Source organism: Cervus elaphus, chromosome 11 (genome assembly GCF_910594005.1).
Source record: "Cervus elaphus chromosome 11, mCerEla1.1, whole genome shotgun sequence".
Taxonomy (NCBI): Eukaryota; Metazoa; Chordata; class Mammalia; order Artiodactyla; family Cervidae; genus Cervus; species Cervus elaphus.
Window position 1 is genome coordinate 38,726,747 of NC_057825.1, and position 20,329 is coordinate 38,747,075.

General features: G+C 45.1%; 1 protein-coding gene across 1 annotated transcript; it reads right to left on the bottom strand.

Moving 5' to 3' along the window:
* Positions 1-1,066: 1,066 nt before the first annotated feature.
* Positions 1,067-16,786, bottom strand: PROKR1 (prokineticin receptor 1). The gene is made up of 3 exons (XM_043917793.1): positions 16,003-16,786; positions 13,380-14,024; positions 1,067-3,591 (listed from the first exon to the last, which is right to left on the bottom strand). Exons 2-3 carry the CDS (start codon positions 13,964-13,966, stop codon positions 2,895-2,897), a joined length of 1,284 nt encoding a protein of 427 aa, XP_043773728.1. The 5' UTR covers positions 13,967-14,024; positions 16,003-16,786; the 3' UTR covers positions 1,067-2,894.
* Positions 16,787-20,329: the final 3,543 nt, after the last annotated feature.

The following is a 20,329-nucleotide window of genomic DNA, read 5'->3' on the forward strand; positions in this document are numbered from 1 at the left end:
AGGGTTCTTGGAAAGGATCCTTCTCTTTCCAAGATTGATGCTCCCTACATTCGTGAATGCTGTGGTAGAAAAACTCTGGACTGAGCTTCAGGAGCTTTGGGGTCTCACCCTGGCTCTTACAGTTACCAGCTGTGTGATATTGAACTTCTCTTCCCCTCTCTGGACTTGAGTTTCATTACCTGCAAAATAAATCATTGGAATTTGATATTCTTACACTCTAGGAAGGAGAACTGGATTCATTCTTTGTGGACACATTCCAAAATTAATCATATTTTTCAAGAAACAGGACGTGTGTTTATAATTTTCTGGCAATCTTACAATTTCTTGAGCATTCTTTTCCACACTGAGCATGGAACTTGTTTCACGCTTCAGGGCTTGCTATGGTGACTGCCATTTCATAAGGTCTTTAAGAAATTATTCTTTAAATGTATACTCATTAGGCAAAACCTCTCAGAGTTTTACTCTAAACCTGCCCTCCTCTTTTACTTTGGTTTAGGAGATGGTTTGATTTTTTTTAAATCATGTTTTTATTCTTCTGTATGGGACAATGTGCATATCTCTTTGCATACTGAAAGTATTTAGAAAATAGAAAAGAAATACATAGGTACAAGTGCCACCTTGTTGGATTTTATACCAGGTTTTAGAGAAGCCATCAGCTGGACAGACCACCGCTCAGCTCAGTGACTCAGCCGCTAATCTGAAAGAGATGTAGTACCCTAGGTTCATCTCCTGGCTCATTTTCCATGTGTGGACACTGAGCCTGTTCAAAGATTTAGCCTTAGTTTATGTAACCAGGATAAAGTGGTCCTCAGATTTCCAGTCTTGGCACTCAGGTGCTATGGTTTTACCAAAGTAGATTTATAGGAAAAAAATATAAACCAGCTAAATCTCTTTAGGATGGAGAGAAGTTCACAGGCAAGAAGAACATGAAATAGCATTGTTCTCAGAATTCATATGATCATGGAATCAGCATCTATTCAGTGTTCACTCAGAAAATCAACACACTGGGAAGAGAATGAGGGAGGGAGGAAATTACAGGAATACTATGGTTAATAATTATATATAGAGAGAGACTATTTATTTCACTTGATAATAACATTTTCATTCATTGTACAATCACAAACAGACATAATATCTAGAAATATTACAGACAGGCAAACAAGTGAAAATTTGATATTTGATCAGGGAGAGGTTTGAATGTCACATGTAAAAAGCTCCCATTTAATACAGTCAACTCATGTTTAACATTCTTAATGGAAAATGAACATAAGGACAATAAACTATGTCATTTTATTATTTTTCAGTTCAAAAATTAAACTTTCCTAGTTTTAGAATGCAATAGAATTGCCTTCCAAACCAGATTGGCTTCAGGCTAATATTTTAATTAGTTTTCTTTCTCTGAGAGTATTCTAGTTAAACCAGAGGGTAAATCTTCTGGATGATGAATAAAAAGAAGCAAACAGGTTTTTGAAATATGTCTTCCAGGCAAATACAGTAACTATTAAAAAAAAAAAAAACACCTTTGCCACCAAAACTAAAGAGTTGACTATATTTGGAGGGGGAAACACCATACATACATCATTTAAATAGCATTATATCAATAGACGTGCTGCTCTAGAATTATTTAATAAGAAGATAAATCCATTCCACATCTATACACCCCCATGAGATGAAACCGGACTGAGAAACAAGTATCACATTCCCCAGATTCATGCTGGCTAGGAACAGGCATGACTGATACTTCCATGATCAATCACAAAGATGCTCCAATTCTGAAGTTTCTAAAACCCTGAGCTCATTTTCTGACTGGAGACCTAGCTACCATTTCCTTTCACAATTCTGCCACCAAATTTCAACGTCTTATTGTACCAATCTGTTAATAGGAACATAATGCACACATAGAACTGCTAACAGGGATAAAGGAATAATTCACACAAACAATATGAAAGAGGGAGATGGTGAGGATTCTATGATATATAAGCTAAGATGACAAGCTTTTCCTTGTCCAGGGCACTACACATAGCCATTAGTCCACTCTTGATTACTTGCATGGTTGAAAGAGTTTTCCCATATATTATCTCATTGGTTCTTCACGGTCATCTCATTGGTAGCTGTCACAGGTATTATATCATCTTGATTGCCTCCAAGAGGCCTTATCCAGGCCCATACAGGTGATAGATTCAAGGCTGGATCAGATCTTCTGGTTCCAAATTTCCAAATTCAAAACAGCAAACAAAGGAGGTGGATTAAAAAGAGGGACAAGCCCTCAATAAGCCTGTAGTCTCTGAATCTCACTGCTGGACCCCCAACACCTATTTGTATGTTTCTTTCTTTCCTGGGTGCCCAGGGTGAGAGTCAGGACCAGGGATAGAAGGGAAGATTGCAGAAAGAGCCAGGAATCTGCTTTGTATTCTTGCCCCAGGCCAGCAAGTGTTAGGAGTGAACTCAAGCCTAAGAACAATCCCAGAGATAGGTTATCTCAGTGTCTGATGAGTAGCTGAGATGATCCAGAGAGAACCTCACCCTACAAACATATAGACCACAGTTTTAAGTGACTACTCAGGCTCCCTTCTGGAAAACCCATCATTCCACACTATGTCCCATCATTTTCGTTTGTTTGTTTTTGTTCAATCCCTATTTCTTTCTGCCAATCAAATATCATCAACAGATACAGTTGATTTCACCAGTGCCTACACTTTGCACAAATTAGATGTTAATTGAATGTCAGCCACTGGTGATGGTGTAGTCACACCAGTTTTAGAGATTCTGAGCTCCCTGAACACAGCACTGACATATTTGTCCATTTCTTTTGCCCTATGCGGCAAACCTAGAGTTCTTGGTTGATAGTGTGGGCTTCAGCACATTGTCAGGGGCCCAAAGGTCCCGTTCTGGAGTTATTTCAGCCTGATGCAGTCCACCTCTTCTGTGGCAGGCACCCCTGTGGTTTTGAGGTCAAGGTCCCCACTGGACTTACTGTCATTGTAAGAAGCCTTCCAGTGGAGCAGCATAATCTTCTTGAAGTACTTGATGGTGTTATTCTTGACAGTCACGAAGCACACGGTGTTGATCATGCTGTTGCTCATGGCAATGCACTCGACCACGTAGAAAGCCGTGAGATAGTGTTTCTCCTTCACAAACACTGTGGGGAAGAAGTCCCGCACGATGGTGAAGCCGTAGAAGGGCGCCCAGCACAGCACGTACGCTGTGAGGATGCACATGAGCACCAGGACGGTCTTCCGACGACAGCGCAGTCGCTTCCGGATCTGCTCCGTCTGGAAACCAGGGACGGCCTTGAACCAGAGCTCTCGGGAGATCCTGGCATAGCATAGGGTCATGGTGACCACTGGGCCCACGAACTCGATGCCAAAGATGAAGAGGAAATAGGACTTGTAGTAGATCTGCTGGTCTACTGGCCAGATCTGGCCACAGAAAATCTTCTCCTGGCTCTTGACAATGATGAGGACCGTTTCAGTGGTGAAGTAGGCTGATGGTATGGCAATGAGGATGGACACCACCCACACCAAAGCAATCAAGCCGGTGGCTGTTTGATACTTCATCCGGGGTCTCAGTGGGTGGACAATGGCCAGATATCTAGGATAAGGACACAGTTGGTATCAACATGTAGTAAGGAAGTGCTGGAGGATATTATTTTTGCAACATTGAGGCACAATCAAATGGCACCTATGGTATGTGGGCTTGGGAAAGGCAGACTTGCATGGCAGCTCCAGCCCCACATCTTACTAGCTGTACAACCTCAGGCAAGTTATTTTTAATTGAAGGACAGCTGTTTTACAATGTTAATTTCTGCTGTATAGCAAATATACATCCCTGTGCTATACAATAGGATCTTGCTTTTTATCCATTCTATATATAATAGTTTGCATCTGCTAATCCCAAACTGGTAATCTATCCCTGTCCCAACCCCCAGTCCTTGCCCCTTGGAAAAAACAAGTCTGTTCTCTATATCTGTGAGTCTCTTCTGTTTCATAGATAAGTTCATTTAGGTCATATTTTATGGCAACCCACTCCAGTATTCTCGCCTGGAAAATTTTAAGGACAGAGGAACCTGGTAGGCATGGGGTCACAAAGAGTCGGACACAACTGAGCCACTTCATTTCACTTCACTTCTTAGATTCCGCATACAAGTGATACCTTATGATATTTATCTTTCTCTTTATGACTTACTTCACTGAGTATGATAATCTCTAGGTCCACCCTTTTTGCTGCAAGTGACATTATTTCATTGTTTATGGCTAGGTAATATTCCATTATATGTATGTACCGCGTCTTTATCCATTCAGCTGTCAATGGACATTTAAGTCGTTTCCATGTCTTGGCTATTATGAATAGTACGGCTGTGAACATAGGGCTGCGTGTACATTTTTGAATTATCATTTTCTCCAGATATATGCCCAGGACAGGCAACTTATGTTTAATCTCTCTGAATCTCAACTTCTTTATCTGCAAAAGTTTTTGCCTGTTTGTTTTTAAAGATTAAACGTGCCAGTATACACACAATTTCTGGCACAGTTTTAAACATGGTATACACTCAATAAATGGTAACTATTATTATTAAATGTAATAATAACATTTCCTATTGGTTTCTAGCCTGGCACTATTCCCAGGTTCATGCTGTTTTCAGGGAAATTCATCCTAATTACCCCACAGTTTCGAGTTAATAGGACTTGATAATTCCAAGGACTTGTTGGGAGAATTTGTCCTTTCTGATAGAACTAGTGGGCATGGTTTTGCTTTCATTCCATACTTTTAAATACATTAAAAACATTGCTCTACATGCAAAGGTGAAAGAAAAGCATGTGACCATTTATCTTATTTTTGAGGCTGGAAAATGCAGCTTAGTGAGAAATGACTGACTTTCTCAAGGTCATATACCATAGTACTCTCAATAGAAAACATTTAACCCTATCTCACATGGTTGATGTGAAAATCAATCGAGAGTACACATGAACATGTTTTTTGAACCACAAAGCAACAGATAGTAAAAGATATTGGTTTTGTCCTTTCCCCCTAAACCACACTGCTGTTACCACAGTTGTCCAGGAAAGAAGAGAGAGCATTTTCTGGGGGATGTGAGTCATTCGCGCAGTATGAAAGCGTCCTTCCCAGAGAGAGTGCACACACTTAGGCAGACAGCTCTGATTTCCTGGAAGACATTCTGTCTGGCAGGGGGTAGAAGCAGGAGAAGGAGAAAGATGGAAAGTGAAGTGGGAGGGAATGACTAATCAACACTGGAAATAAACATATCCTCATGCATCCACAGCTTATTCCTGGTAAAACCAAGGGCAAACATGACAGGGGCCTGAAGAAAGCTAAACAATTCTGTTTTCTTTGCAACTGATCCCCTTGAGGTCATCTTACTTGGAATTCTGATTGGAAGAGGAGGTTCATTCTTTTTTTTTTTTCATATCATATTTCTGCTGTTTCTGTCCATCCCATAACACAGACAGCCAACCCCGCTGAGTGTCACTTGGAGAGTTCATTGGCACAAGACTTCTGCTCTCTTCCAGATGTTAGATGAAGTTGGATGGGTTGGGTTCACCCTGGCCACCCAACTGACTGCTTGACAGGTTCTACCACCAGCAACAAACCCTGATACTCGCCAGTCTCCCAGGCTGGATGCTGAGGGTGAAGTGGGAAAGCCTGCAGCGTGTTGGCAGTGCCTTTGTCAATGCATGCAGTGGACCTCCCTGAAGACCACGTCGCTCCTGCTGTAAGGAGGACATCCAATCTGCTCTGAGTCATAACAAAAACTAAGAGTTTAGAGCTTTTGTTCTCATCATCTCTCTCCCTTATCTACCCCACCATATTCTGCTGATTACTCTGTCAAAGAATGTTTCTGTATTCATGCTTGCTTGCTATCTGAACTTACACTATACAATTCTATTCCTTCTTTTCCCACTAGTAATTTCCTAAGTCTTTATGATGTTTCGAACTCAGAGTGTTCTTTCAATGACCATGTAAGAGAGAATACTGATCCAGGAATGAGAATATTAAGAATCTAATCCCAGCTTTGCCACAAACATGTGAATTTGTCATCTTCTTAGCCCTGTGGACTCGATTTCCTTATCTGTGACATGGGAATATCAACTGTCTTTCCAAGCTCACAGAGATACTGTGAGGCTCCAAAGCGACACTGCATATAAACAATAGACTGTTAATATGCAAGAAATTGTTAGTATCCTAAAATGTATTTTTCAGAGCTATTTTGTATAGCAAGCAATTTTCTTTCACCTGTTACTGGCAAATCCTGCATTTGCAAGTTCTCTGCTACTTGGCTCTATTTTATTGGATCTACTTTATTGGATTTATTCATTTTTGCATCAACACTAATCTTCAGGGTAATCTGTGACTGTCCATCAGTTCATCCTGACATCACCCCACCATCATCCCCAAGGTTAGCACCAGGAGGTGTCCAAGAGGTCTTCCAAATATATTTACCAATAAGCAAATTGCAGAAAACTGTTTCAAGGATAGCCACCAGCTTTGGCTATGCTATACTCCGAACTCCAATATTAGTAAGTACAAGTCACTCAGTCGTGTCTGACTCTTTGTGACCCCATGGACCATAGCCCACCAAGCCCCACTGTCCATGGGATTCTCCAGGCAAGAACGCTGGAGTGGGTTTCCATTCCCTTCTCCAGGGGATCTTCCCAACCCAGGGATTGAACCCAGGTCTCCTGCACTGCAGGCAGATTCTTTACTATATGAGCCACCAGGAAGGCATGTTATTAGTAATACTTGCTTAAGTTTGTAAAGCAGCTTACAATTTACAGAGCGTTTTTAAATCTGCTTTCTCGTTAGATAACCCCAACCCTATCGCTAAGGAAGCAAAGATGCCCATCTTACAGATGAGCAAACTGAGATGTGAAGAAGTTAAATAACTGCAGCCATGCAGCTAGTAATTGACAGAACTATGATGCAGATCCATCCGTATCTCGTTCCAAATCCTGTGGGTTCTCCAGTACTCCAATGTTCTTTCCATTTCCAACCAGAACAAGCAACCCTTCATCCTTCCCTCCTGAAATCCTAGCAGCCCCTCTCTTCTTTTCATCATAGTCAGTTTCTACCTATAGATGTTTCCAAATGGAGTTAGATAGTTGGCAACTACTTTTCTTTGCTTAGGAGTATGCCATTGGCTTGACCAGTGTGTCTATCACTACAGTGGCTCAGGTTCAGATCCACTTAGAGTCAGCATTTCCCAGAGAACAAAGAGTGAAGGCTGCCAGACAAAGAAATGTCTAGCCAGTAGCTGTGTGGTGGCAGTGGGTTGTGTGATTAAGCAAAGAGGCTTGGAGCTCCCTCTCTGTCCCCGGGACTCAGCCCCAGATCTTGTCATGGAAATGGTGATCACAGTGGCTGCTCGGTGGCTCATGGGATGGGCAGCTAATGCACAACCTGCTCCTTAAACAACCAGTAAGCTCACCAGGAAGTATTGGTGCTTCCTAAGGCTGAGTGCTGTTCCTCCGGCCTTAGTTGCCTCATCCAGACAGTAGAGAGGAGCTGCCAACAGGCAGGCTGACTGGTCAGCTTCCCCTAGATTCCAGGTAAAAGAAGGGACTCCAGTGCCCTATATGCCTGAGATCCAAAGATACACCCCAAGGATTGTGCAGCTGTCTCCACATCAAAGAGAAAACCCAGACCTAGGGGACAGAGCGCTCTAAGGGTTTTTCTCAATTTCCTGTTACCCTCAGGTCTGACTCCTGGTGCCCAGATTTTGTGATCCTGTAGAGCAAGGTCCTACTTTTTTTAAAAATTTTATTGTTTTTTAATTGGAGGATAATTACTTTACAATAATGTGATGGTTTCTGCCATATGTCAACATGAATCAGCCATAGGTATACATAGATATACATATCCGTCTTAAACTTCCTTCCCACTTCCCTCCCCATCCCACCCCTCTAGATTGTCCCAGAGCACCAGCTTTGGGTTCCCTGTATCATACAACAAATTCCCACTGGCTATCTACTTTACATATGGTAATGTATAATGTTTCAATGCTACTCTCTCAAATCATCCCACCTTCTCTCTCCCACTCTGTGTCTAAAAGTCTGTTCTCTATGCCTGCATCTCCACGGCTGCCCTGTAGATAGGTTCATCAGTACTGTCTTTCTAGATTCCATATATATGCATTAATATACAGTATTTGTCTTTCTCTTTCTGACTTACTTCGTTTTCTATAATAGGCTCTGGGTTCATTCACCTCATTAGAACTGACTCAAATGCATTCCTTTTAATAGCTGAGCAATATTCCATTGTGTATATGTATAATTTCTTTATCCATTCATCTGTCAATGGACATCTAGGGTGCTTCTATGTCCTAGCTGTTGTAAATAGTGTTGCAATGAACATTGGGGTACATGTGTATTCTTCAGCTATGGTTTCTTCAGGGTATATGCCCAGTAGTGGGATTGCTGGGTTGTGTGGTAATTTTATTCCTAGCATTTTAAGGAATCTCCAGTCTGTTCTCCACAGTGGCTGTTTCAATTTGCATTCCCACCAACCCTGTAAGAGGGTTCCTTTTTCTCCACACCTTCTCCAACATTTATTGTTTGTAGACTTTTCGATGATGGCCATTCTGATGGGTAAGAAATGATACCTCATTGTAGTTTTGATTTGCATTTCTCTAATAATGAGCGATGTTGAGCATCTTTTCATGTGTTTATTAGCCATCTGTATGCCTTCTTTGGAGAAATGTCTAAGTCTTCTGCTCACTTTTGGGTTGGGTTGTTTGCTTTTCTGGTATTGAGCTTCATATGTTCGTTTATTTTGGAGACTAGTTCTTTGTCAGTTGTTTCATTTGCTATTCTCTCCCACTCTGAGGATTGTCTTGTCACCTTGCCTATAGCTTCCTCCCTTGTACAAAAGCTTTTAAGTTTAACTAGGTCCCATTTGTTTATTTTTTAGAGCAGGCTCCTGTTCTTTTTTATCTCTACTCTCTTACATTCTTTGCTCTGTCCCCACACCTCCTGTCCTCCCCGGATCTCACTCTCACCTCAAGCATTCTCACCGCTCAGCTTTTGCAAACACCATTCTACCCTCTTGGAAATCCTTTCTTCTTCTTTACTGATAGTCACTGGTTGAAGCCAAGTTAATAATCTGTCTCCTGCATGAGGCCTCCTTTGACTTTTCTGGTATCAGATGATCTTCCCCTTTTCCAAATTTAATTTCAAACTGACACTTTACTTCCCCTCCAACTCTTCCGGGTTAGTTCTCACCCCTCCCTGCACCCTGGATGACAAACTTCCCAAGAACAGGGATCATGTCTTACTTATTTCATAACCTCTTGCTGACTGTGAACTCCGGGCACTTAAATCTTAATAAAACTTCACCCTCGACAAGTACCTAGCCCTGGATGAACAGAAACATAATAGGCCACGGTGACAGTTCTCAAAAAAATTGCAACCTGTTTTTGGAAAACAGGACATCAATGTGTTTACCCAGCATGAGATTGGCAGGCAGTCTGGAGCTCAATAATAAGACATTGGAAAAGCAGATGAAAAGATTCTAGCCGTGTTCTGTAGACAATGGTGGTGTTAGAGGTCTTTCAAGCAAGAGAGGGAGGAGTGTATGAGGCAGAAGATTAATTTGGCTGTAGTCTTACTTTCTCCCCTCAGTCTACAGGGCCCTTCTCACTATTCCTACAACCTTTAATTTTGCTCCCATGTTGAGGCCTTTGCATGCTGTGTCTGGAATACTCTTTCCCAGTCTTTACAAGGCCAGTTTTTTTCCTCCATCATTCAGAAATCTGTTTCAATATCTCTTATGAGACACTTTTCCTGACTCCCACCTAGAGTATCTCCCACACTCAGTCACTCTCAGTGTTTGCTTGTGTGTCTGTCTGTCTTATTGAAGAACACTTAATTTACAATGTTGCATTAGGTTCAGGTGTATAGCAAAGTGATTCAGTTATGCCTACATGTACTTGTTTTTTTGATTCTTTTTCCTTATAGGGTATGTATATTTTTGCTTTTACTCAAGAGTATTTCTGATGTTCTGAAATTACCTTCCCTCTTTGCTTGCCTGACTGGTCTCTCTCCATCAAGCTCCATGCATGCAGGGAGTTTTTTTTTTTTTTGCTTATTCACCATCATTTCACCAGTGTTTGTAATAGTATTTGTCACATAGAAGGCTCTCTATAAAAATGCATTGTTTGAATGAACAAATGAGTGAATGAATGAATCTTTAGGATGGATTGTGAGGGAGTAGGTTTGGCAGAGAGGCAGAGCCAAGAAACACTGGTGGCAGGAAGACCAAGAGGAGACTGTGATAGTTCAGCCCTTGCTGAAAAAGTGGGAGGTGGGAACGGGGCCTGTGGGTGGGGGGGTACTGTCAGGCCCTGGGAATAAAATGAATGGTGGAGAAAGGGAGAAAGCAGCAAGGACAAAAGGGATTTGCCAGGTTAGATGCCTGGGAGAACCATGGAACCAACAGTAGAGACAGAGAACAGGTAGGAGATAAATAGTTTTGTTCTACTATAGCTTGAGAGCTGTATTCCTTAGAAACTTTGTAGTATTATTTCTTTAATCAAATCATAAAACAACCACTATGATGAAAGCAAAGAGGCTAGCCAATCAGAAATAGGCATAGTTTATCTGGTTTTGTTATTACTGTTCCTTTAAAGGATAATTTACACATTATAACATCCGCTGTTTATTTAGTACTTACTCTGCTTTAAGCATTGTTCTAAAGAACTACATGTGTTATTTCATGTTATCCTTAAAGCAATCCAATACATTAGGTTTTCTTATCATTCTCATTTTATACATGAGAAATCTGAAGCAGAGAGGGGTCAAATAACAAAACCCTGAAGCCAATAGACAGTGCAGTAGGAGTTTAAACCCAGGTAGACTAACTGCTTGGGATTCTCTGGTGGCTTAGATGGTACAGAATCTGCCTGCAATGTGGGAAAGCCCAGTTGGATCTCTGGTTTGGGAAGATCCCCTGGAGAAGGAAATGGCAACCCACTCCAGTATTCTTTCCTGGAGAATTCCTCGGACAGAGGGGCTTGGCAGGCTAGAGTCCATGGGGTCACAAAGAGTTGGATGTGACTGAACAACAGACTAACTGCTCATACTATTCCTACATAAATTCATAAAATTAAAGATATTTTTATAACTGTGGACATATTTGTTATATCAAGATAAAAACTAGTTACCAACAACAAAATCAAACCTGAAAGTCACTGATCAAATCCTGAACACAGGAGGTCAAACAAGAATCTATTCATGAAAATGAAATTTGACATGTGAAAAACACATACAAATCTAAATAATTTGAAACAAAGATCACAATCATCACGAAATGAACTTAATGCGTTGGAGCAGTCAGTTAGTCGGCCAAGGCCATTGGATGGTCCTGTGCAGGCAACACTGTTTCCTCCAGTGTCTGGGTTCAAGTTTTCAATCACAACACCACTCTAAACAAGAGCAGTCCCCAGGAGGCAAAGCATGCTCCCAATTAAAACCCCCACTATAAGAGAAATGCCTGCAATATTTCAGACAAGTTGAGTTTCATGTGAAAGTTGAATAAGAATTTGAAAGAGTTTGGTAGATGGAGGTGAGTTGATTGACATAATAGTAATATTATCTTACATGTTCAGAATAGCCCGATGTCCTGATTTTACCCTGGCTTCCTTCCCCCTTGAAGCTGCTTCTTCCTCCAGTGTTACCCCTTTCCACCAGTAGGCCCCTCCCTGGTAAAATGGGTCTCACGCAGGCAGCAGGGGCCCACCCCACAGCAGGCATCTACCCCCCTGCAGTGGCTGGGAGCACCCTCTGGGAAAAGATGTCCTACTAGAGTGAAACTTCAGCAAATGACCCCATATATTTTGTCCTACTCGTGTGCTAAAAGAGATGGTGCAGCTTCCACTTTCAGAAAAGTTCAGAGACAAGGTCCCTGGAGATTTTCCTCAACAGCTGTAGGGAGGACTTGGGAAGCAGATAGTCTGCTTGACTGTCCCCCTCCTGCTCCTTCCACATAGTCACCTAGCGTCTGTTCATGGGTGGACAGAACACCATGGAGCTCCATGGCTCACGTTGAGGACCTAAGCCAAGCCTTCTTCAGGGATGACACTTCTGAACACCTTCTACAGATGACAGACCAAGGGCTGATTAACGTGCTAACCCTCTGACATGCTTCTAGGTTTTAAAGCCAGGCTCCTTCTCAACCCCCTCTCAATCCCAGGATGTTCCAATTGCAAGGAGTGGGCCAGATGCCACCAGAGCCCTCGGGCCATGGGACACAGAGAGCATCTGTGCTTCAGGCCCTCTGGGTTAAGAGGGAGAGACAGACTGTTCAGATCCAAGTACACAGGGGCCCAGTCAGACCCTCAGGGTAATTGTCTCTATACTGCAACATGGCTTTGTAACAAGAGTTCAACTTTGGGCAGAGGAGCCTTCAAAGACTGTCCCAAGGGCACAAAAACCACTCTGGCCCATTAGCACAGGTGATTATACTAAATGAAAGGCCTGAAGATATAAGATTGGCATAGGCTGCTCTTACTGTTTTTATTTATCTTCACTAGAATCAGCTCTTCTGTACTGTTGCACGCTAATGTATGAAAAGGAGGAAACTGATTATTGCAACCAAAACTAAAAGAGTAAGTAAGCATTTGCTTTGTTTTGACTTGTTTTGTTTGTTTTTTCAAAACAAATTCCTCAACCTTCTTTAAAATAAACCAGAGTTACCACTGTTAATCTACTATAACTGTAGTAGTAGTGTTAGTTGCTCAGTCGTGCCGGACTCTGTGTGACTCTATGGACTGTAGCCAGCCTCCTCTGTCCATGGAATTCTCCAGGCAAGAATATTGGAGCATTCTCGCCCTTCTCCAGGGGATCTTTCCAACCCAGTGGTCGAACTCAGGTCTCCCACATTGCAGGCAGATTCTTTCCATATGAGCCACCAGGGAAGCCCTAATCTACTATACTCCAATATAAAAGTAAAAACTTTAAAATAATAATAACTATTAAAAAGTCAACTGGTATTAGCAGGGTGTCATGTTTAGTATAGTAGGTCTTGATGAGATAGAAACCTCCTTCAAGATTACCAAGTTAACTCCAGAGGTAACTGCCTGAAACTTAAACTTCTCCCTCCACATCTCCTGATGGCTGTCTACCTCTAGGCCTTGGACAGATACAACACCTATCAGCAAGCCCATAGCAGAGAGACCAGAAGCCTTCTGGCTACCCAACTCTAGGGGCCTCTACTACCTCCTGACTCCTTACAGCTAGAAAACTAGAATTCTCACTTTCATTAATTGGGCCACCTTTGGCCCCTGCATGCATCCACAGTTCTGCTGAATATAGATACCTCTCATCAATCACAACTGTCCTTCCTTGGTTGTCCCCACCCCCACTCACCTGTCGATGGCGATGGCCAGCAGGGCGTTGGTGGAGACGTAGAGAGAGACCGTGCGCAGGTAGTTGACAGAGGCACACAGCACGTGGCCATGCTCCCAGGAGAGCTGGCGTACCACGTAGTAGTCCATCTCGAAGGGGCAGCAGACAATGGCCACCAGGAAATCAGAGATGGCCAGGTTGGCGATCAGCAGGTTGGTGAGGTTGCGTAGCTTCTTGTAGCGGGCCAGGGCAGCGATGAAGATGAAGTTGCCGATACCACAGACCAGCATGATACCCACCAGCGCCATGCCAATGACAATCTTGGCGGCAAAGAAAGTCCGGGAATTGGTCACATCCTCATCTTCATCCAAGGGCATATCATAGTCACCATAGCTGAAGTTGAAGGGCAAAGAAACAGCTTGGGCTCCAAGGGGGTCAAGCAGAGGGAAATAGTTGGTTGACGTATTGGTGGCATTCTCATCCATGACCCCCATGGTGATCTCCATCTGGCTGGTTGAAGCCTTGAGCCACACTCTTGGGAATTCCTCTGGGGTGATGTTGCTAGGCTGAGGTCTCCCCTTTCTGCCAAAACTCAGCTTTTCCTTCATGAGTCAGTGTGCCCCTGCAAACATCCTTGGGGTCCAGAATCCAAGCTTCATCCTAAGCCTTTGAAAGACATTACACACAATCGGCACACAAAAGACATTACACACAAACCAGGCCAAATTTAAAGCCATCCTGTAACCTGGCCCATTAGCCACCTGCCCAGAGTGAACACTGGGTTGGAATAGAAATAAAGGAACCAGGGGAAGAAAACAAAGGAATCCAAACCACATACCCACTCATTTAGGTAAGGTTAGATTGCTATAAAGACAAACAGGCACCAACTCAGTTTTAATTCCATTCCACTGAAGATTCTGAATGTTGCACTTTTTCTCAGGGGCCAACGTAAGGAGTGTGGGGAGGCTGAAGAGAACCAAAGTGACCTGCTCCAAACTCCCTTCCTTGTCTCGACAGCCTGAACTATGTCCTTGTGAAATTGTCCCATTCTGTGGCTTAAAAGAAATTGTTCTGAATCCCATTGAAGAAGCAAGGCTTTGAGACAAACCTGACTGCTCTCCATGAGCTGGCCTCCTTCCTTCTGGCAAAACACTGCTCTAAAATCACAGAACCTATGCAGCAGCTGCCTGTCCCTCTCCTCCCTGGGTTTCCTATTCCTACATCCAAGGCAGCTGAGACCCTAGAAGCCAACACACAGCGTTGACCAAGGCCTGTGTCAGGCCTGACCAGACAGGGGCTGCAGGGACTGAATTCCCAGCCTAATCACCAAGTGACTTAGAAAGGGGACACTGGAGCAAAGTCCTTCCTGGGATGGTTGTGTGTCCTGAGATAGAGTTTAGACATCCTCCAGGGCAAGAGATCAGTGATGTCTGTAAAGCACTGAGCTCTGTGGAGAGGGAGGGTGTTACATCCTAGGACTGCAAGGAATTACTAGTGAGGACCCACGCCTCCTCGGTCAGCTGCAAGGAAGAGGAGGGTCCACCTGACGCACATGCTGGGGCTGGGATATCGGGAGGGGTTGTTGGCTGCACCGATGGGGACAGAGATCCAAGAGGGAGCCAGAGTCCCCATGTCCCCTGCGCTCTCCCTGCAGACCCAGTCCATCCCACAGTCCGCAAGCATCAGACCAGGTTGCTGGGATAGAATAAGAAGGCTGGAGTCTGGAGAGCTCCATGGAGCACAGGAAATCCAGAGAGGGAGGGGAAATGTGGAAGTCTGAGGCTCCTGGAACAGGGAGACACCAGGAAGACTCCAAGGACCCCCGGGAGAGCTTGCTGTCCACATCCCTCAAAGGTGACATGCCTGGAGCCTGCCTTTGGGGATAGAACTAAAGTGACTCTGCACCCCAGGGAGGCTTGGCTCCAGTTCCATCTCTCCCCCAACTCTTCGCCTCTATTTTCCTCAGATAGTTTTTTCCTTTTCTGAGCGTCAGTTCTGCCCCTCTCAGGCCCTGCCCTTTGCCCCTGTCAGATCTAAGAAGCAGAATCCAGAGCCTAAACAGCAGAGGGTGTCAGGCTTGCCACCCAGGCAGGAAGGACCCAGTCAGGGTGGGACAGCCCTTGTCCCTGGCCGGCCCTGTGTGTCTCCGAGGCAGGGCACCTCTGGAAAAGGCCCTGCAAGCTTGCTACCTGGAAGACCCAGAGTCACGATTTTAAAACAAAGAGCATTAAAACTTCTTGGGGAGACCGGGTGTTAGGAGCTTTGCGATTTGGGGAGAAATTGTCCAGCGATCTTTTTCTTTCTCCTTTAGTCCCACCTCCCGGAGAGGAACCCCACTGTCACCCGCTGTCCTCTGGAGCCCCAGCGTTTAGCGCTCGCCCCCCTGGCCAGACCCCTCCCATCTCTGGAAGCATCCCTTCGCAGCCCCTGCTGGTAAGCCGTCTCCGGCTAGCAACTTTGTCCTCCGGAGCCTCAGAGGCTACGCCTAAGGACAGAAGGAGCGGGCAGCCCGGCTCCGGTGAAGACAGGAGCATGACTGCGAGTCTCTTGGAAAGCTCCCCTTCTCACTCAAAAGCCCCCGCGCCCCGGCGGCCGGTGCCGCCTGGAGTCCTTGGAGCATCGCTCCGGAGGGCGCGCTCTGTACCTGATTCATCCCGGAGTCCCGAGCCAGGCAGACGGGGTCCTGGGCTCTTTAGCCCGGGTCGGAGGACACGAGCCGCTGCTCCCAGAAGCCCGCAGGAAGAGCACAGTCCCCGCTCGGGGCTTTCTCCCGGCTAGGCTCGGCAGGAGTTGCGCTCTCGCCGCCGCAGATCAGAGGACCGCGGCTCTGCGGCGAGGCCACCCCGCCCCGCACTCGCTGTCCCCGCCCCGGGGGCTGCCGGGCGCGGAGGGCTCGGGTGGCCGGCTCTGGGAGGCGTGCTCTGCCGGGTCCGCGAGGCTCCGGGAGACGCCGAGGCTGGGAGGTCTGGGCTCCAGGCGGGGCCACGTCGGGGCGCCCAGGCCAGCGCGCGGCTGGGGACCCGGGAGTCGCCCCCGGGCCGGAGTGTCGGGGACGCAGAGAGGAAGCTGGAGGCGAGGACACGCCGCAGGGAGCGCGCGTTCCCTGGGCTCAGACTCCGGAACGACCGCCCGGGGCGGGAACAAGGGCGGCGGCGCTGGGAGCCGGGCTCAGCGCCGACTCCGAGGTACCGACCCCGCAGTCCCCGGGGCTCGGGATTGCTCGGCCGCTCACCTGGCCTGCCCCGGAGCCATCGCCAGAGTGGGCGGTCGGGCTGGTGAGCCGGCGAGATTTCAAAGAACCGGGAGGAGCCGCCCCTTCTGCCCACACCGCCCTCGCAGGACACACTGGGAGCACCACAAACGTCGCTCCCCCGGGCAAGCCTAACTGGACGCGGGGGTCAGCTCCATTTCAGCCGTTTGACCCCGGTGTTAGAGGCTCAGAGAACTGCTTTCCGGAAAGCAAGGGAGTTGGGGGAGGGCAGCGGTGTGGATGCCGGAGAGAGAGGAGCCCCCCCCCCCCCCCCCGCCCACCCACCCATCCACCTATCTACCCAGGGATATTTGTTCAAAATGCTAGGATGCTCAGAGCTAACTTCCAGAGCACCGATCTCCTTCAAAAAGTCTACAGATTTCTGAAGAACTTAAATATAAATTACCTTGGGTAGCCTTCCTAATGGAGAAGGCAATGGCACCCCACTCCAGTACTCTTGCCTGGAAAACCCCATGGAAGGAGGAGCCTGGTGGGCTGCAGTCCATGGGGTCGCTAGGCGTTGGACACGACTGAGCGACTTCACTTTCACTTTTCACTTTCATGCATTGGAGAAGGAAATGGCAACCCACTCCAGTGGTCTTGCCCGGAGAATCCCAGGGACGGGGGAGCCTGGTGGGCTGCCGTCTATGGGGTCGCACAGAGTCGGACACGACTGAAGCGACGCAGCAGCATTAGCAGCCTTCCTAACCCAGGTGTCGTACCCAGGTCTCCCACATTGGACAGATTCTTTACCAGCTGAGCCACAAGGGAAACCCTACAGAAGTACCTTGCTACTGCTGCTAAGTCGCTTCAGTCGTGTCCGACTCTGTGCGACCCCGTCCCTGGGATTCTCCAGGTAAGAACACTGGAGTGGGTTGCCATTTCCTTTTCCAATGCATAAAAGTGAAAAGAGAAAGTGAAGTCTCTCAGTCATGTCTGACTCTTCTGGAGCCCATGGACCGCAGCCTAGCAGGCTCCTCCGTCCATGGGATTTTCCAGGCAAGAACACTGGAGTGGGGTGCCATTTCCTTCTCCTACATACCTTAGGATCCAGCAATTCCACTTCCAACAATATCCAAAGCCAGGATTCAAATAACTTGCACATGAATGTTCACAGCAGCGTTGTTTACAACAGGCTAACGGGTGGAAACAACCCAATGTTCATCAACTGATGAATGGAATTTTTTTAATGTGGTTATGCATACTTTAGAATATATCTCATCCTTTAAGAAAGGAAGGAAGTATAAAAGCATTGTTGAGGAAGTGGAGAAATTGGACCCTTGTGTGCAGTCGGTGGAAACGTAAAGTGATGCAGCCACACTGGAAAACAATATAGCAGGACCACAAAAATTAAAAAAAAAAAAAAGAATTACCATATGATCCAATAATTTCACCTTTGGGTATATCCCCAAAATTACTGAAAGCAGTGTCTGAAAGAGATATTTGTACACCCATATTCTTAGCAAGGTTATTCATAACAGCCAAAAGGTGGAACCAGCCCAAATGTCTATCAACAGATGAATGTATAAATACAAATATAGCTTGTACTATACATACAACAGAATATTTTTCTGACTTTAAAAGGATGGAAATTCTGACATAGGATATGGATGAACCTTAAGGACATTATGCTAATTGAAATGTCAGTCACAAAAAGACAAATGCTGCATAATTCCATTTATGTGCGGTTCCTAGATGCATCAAAATCATAGAGACCACAAGTAGAATGGTAGTTGCCAGGGGCTGGGGGGATAAGCGAAGGGGAGTTCCTATTTCATACAAATAGGGTTTTAATTTTGTAACATGAAAAAAGTTCTGCTGGTGGATGGTGGTAATAGTTGCACAATAATATGAATGTACTTAATTCACTAAACTGCACACTTAAAACGGTTAAGATGGTAAATATTATAATTGTTTAGTCGCTAAGTCATGTCTGACTCGTTGTAACCCCATGGACTGTAGCCCACCAGGCTCCTCTGTCTGTGGAATTTCCCAGGCAAGAATACTAGACTGGGTTGCTATTTCCTTCTCCAGGGGATCTTCCCGACCCAAATATCAAACTGGCATCTTTTCTCCATTGACAGGCAGATCTTTACCTCTGAGCCACGAGGGAAGCCCAAATGTTATATGTATTTGACCACAGTAGAAAAAAATGGGGCGAAAAAAATGAAGTCTTGACACATGACACAATATGGGTGAATCTTGAAAACACGTTAAGTGAACAAAGCCAGACACAACAGGACACACACATGACTCCACATATGCGAGGCACTACAACAAGTAGATTTATGAAGACAGAGAATAGAATGAGGAGGAAGAATAGCGAGTAATTGTCTAAGGGACACAATTTCTGTTTGGGCTGATGACAAGGAAATGGATAGTGGTAATGGTTGCACAACACTGAATACACTTAATGTCATTGAATTGTACGCTTAAAATTGTTTAAAAAAATAAACAAACATAAGCCATCGAAGAGCTCTCTTTGAATGTACTGCTGTATACCAGTTTGCTTTTTATCTTGAAGTTTCTGAAGAAGGGCTTTGTCACATTCTTTTTTTTTTTTTTTTTTTCTGAATCGGGGTATAGTTGCCTGACAATGTTGCTAGTTTCTGCTATGCAATGAAGTGAATCAGCTACATATAGATATATATACATCCCCTCACTCTTGGGTCTCCCTCCTCTCCGCACACGCCAGGATCTAGGTCATCACAGAGCACTGAGCTTCCCGTGTTACACCGCAGGTTCCCGCTAGCTATGTGTTGTACACGTGGCGGTGCACAAGCGTCAATCTCCATCTCCCAATTCAGCCCCTTCCCTGCCCCAATCACACGTCTGTTCTCTGCATCTGCGTCTCTATTTCTGCCCTGCAGATAGGTTCATCTGTATCTTTTTTCTAGATTCCATATATGTAGAAATGTGGGTGGACCTACAGTCTGTCTTACAGAGTGAAGTTAAGTCAGAAAGAGAAAAACAAATATCATTCATTTTTGAATCCTGCTCTGTACTGTTTCTCAGACATTCCTGATCATTAGAATCGTTTGGGGTGTTGGTTAAACATACAGTTCCCAGGTCCTGCCCCAAACAAAGGAAAGATAGAAAAGGCTTTTCAGAAAATTGTTGACTTGTCATTCCAGATAACATATATGTGTTCATTCCGTATGTCTTCCTATTTACTCAAAAAATCAAAAGCAAAGCACACTGTGCTTTAGTTATCTATTTCCACATTCCAAATTACCCCCAAACTTCAGAGCTTAAAGCAAAAAACAGGTATGGTCTCACCTGTTTCTAAGGGTCAGGAATTTTGGAGTGGCTTAGCTGGGCAGTTCCAGGTTCAAGGTTTATCTTGGGATTGATGTCAAATTGTTGGCCTGGGTGATACCTCATCTGAAGGCTCAACTGGGGTGGAGGGGATCCACCTGCAAGTTCACTCACAAAGTTGTCAGGCCTCTAGGTTTCACTGGCTGCTGCTGGAGACTTGAGTTCCTCCCACCCATGTGGGGCTCACTACAGACTGCCCAAGTGACCTCATTACATGTAGCTGACCTCCTCTTTTCTGCAGTATGTATTTGTCTCACAGACACCTCTTGCCACAGTGTGGGAGGGGACCTCACAAGTGCGTGAATACCAAGAAGGGGATCACTGGGAACTGATTTGGAGGCCATCTTGGAAGCTAGGTACTAATGCAAAATTAGAATTTTCCTATTTCCCCATCTAAAATCTG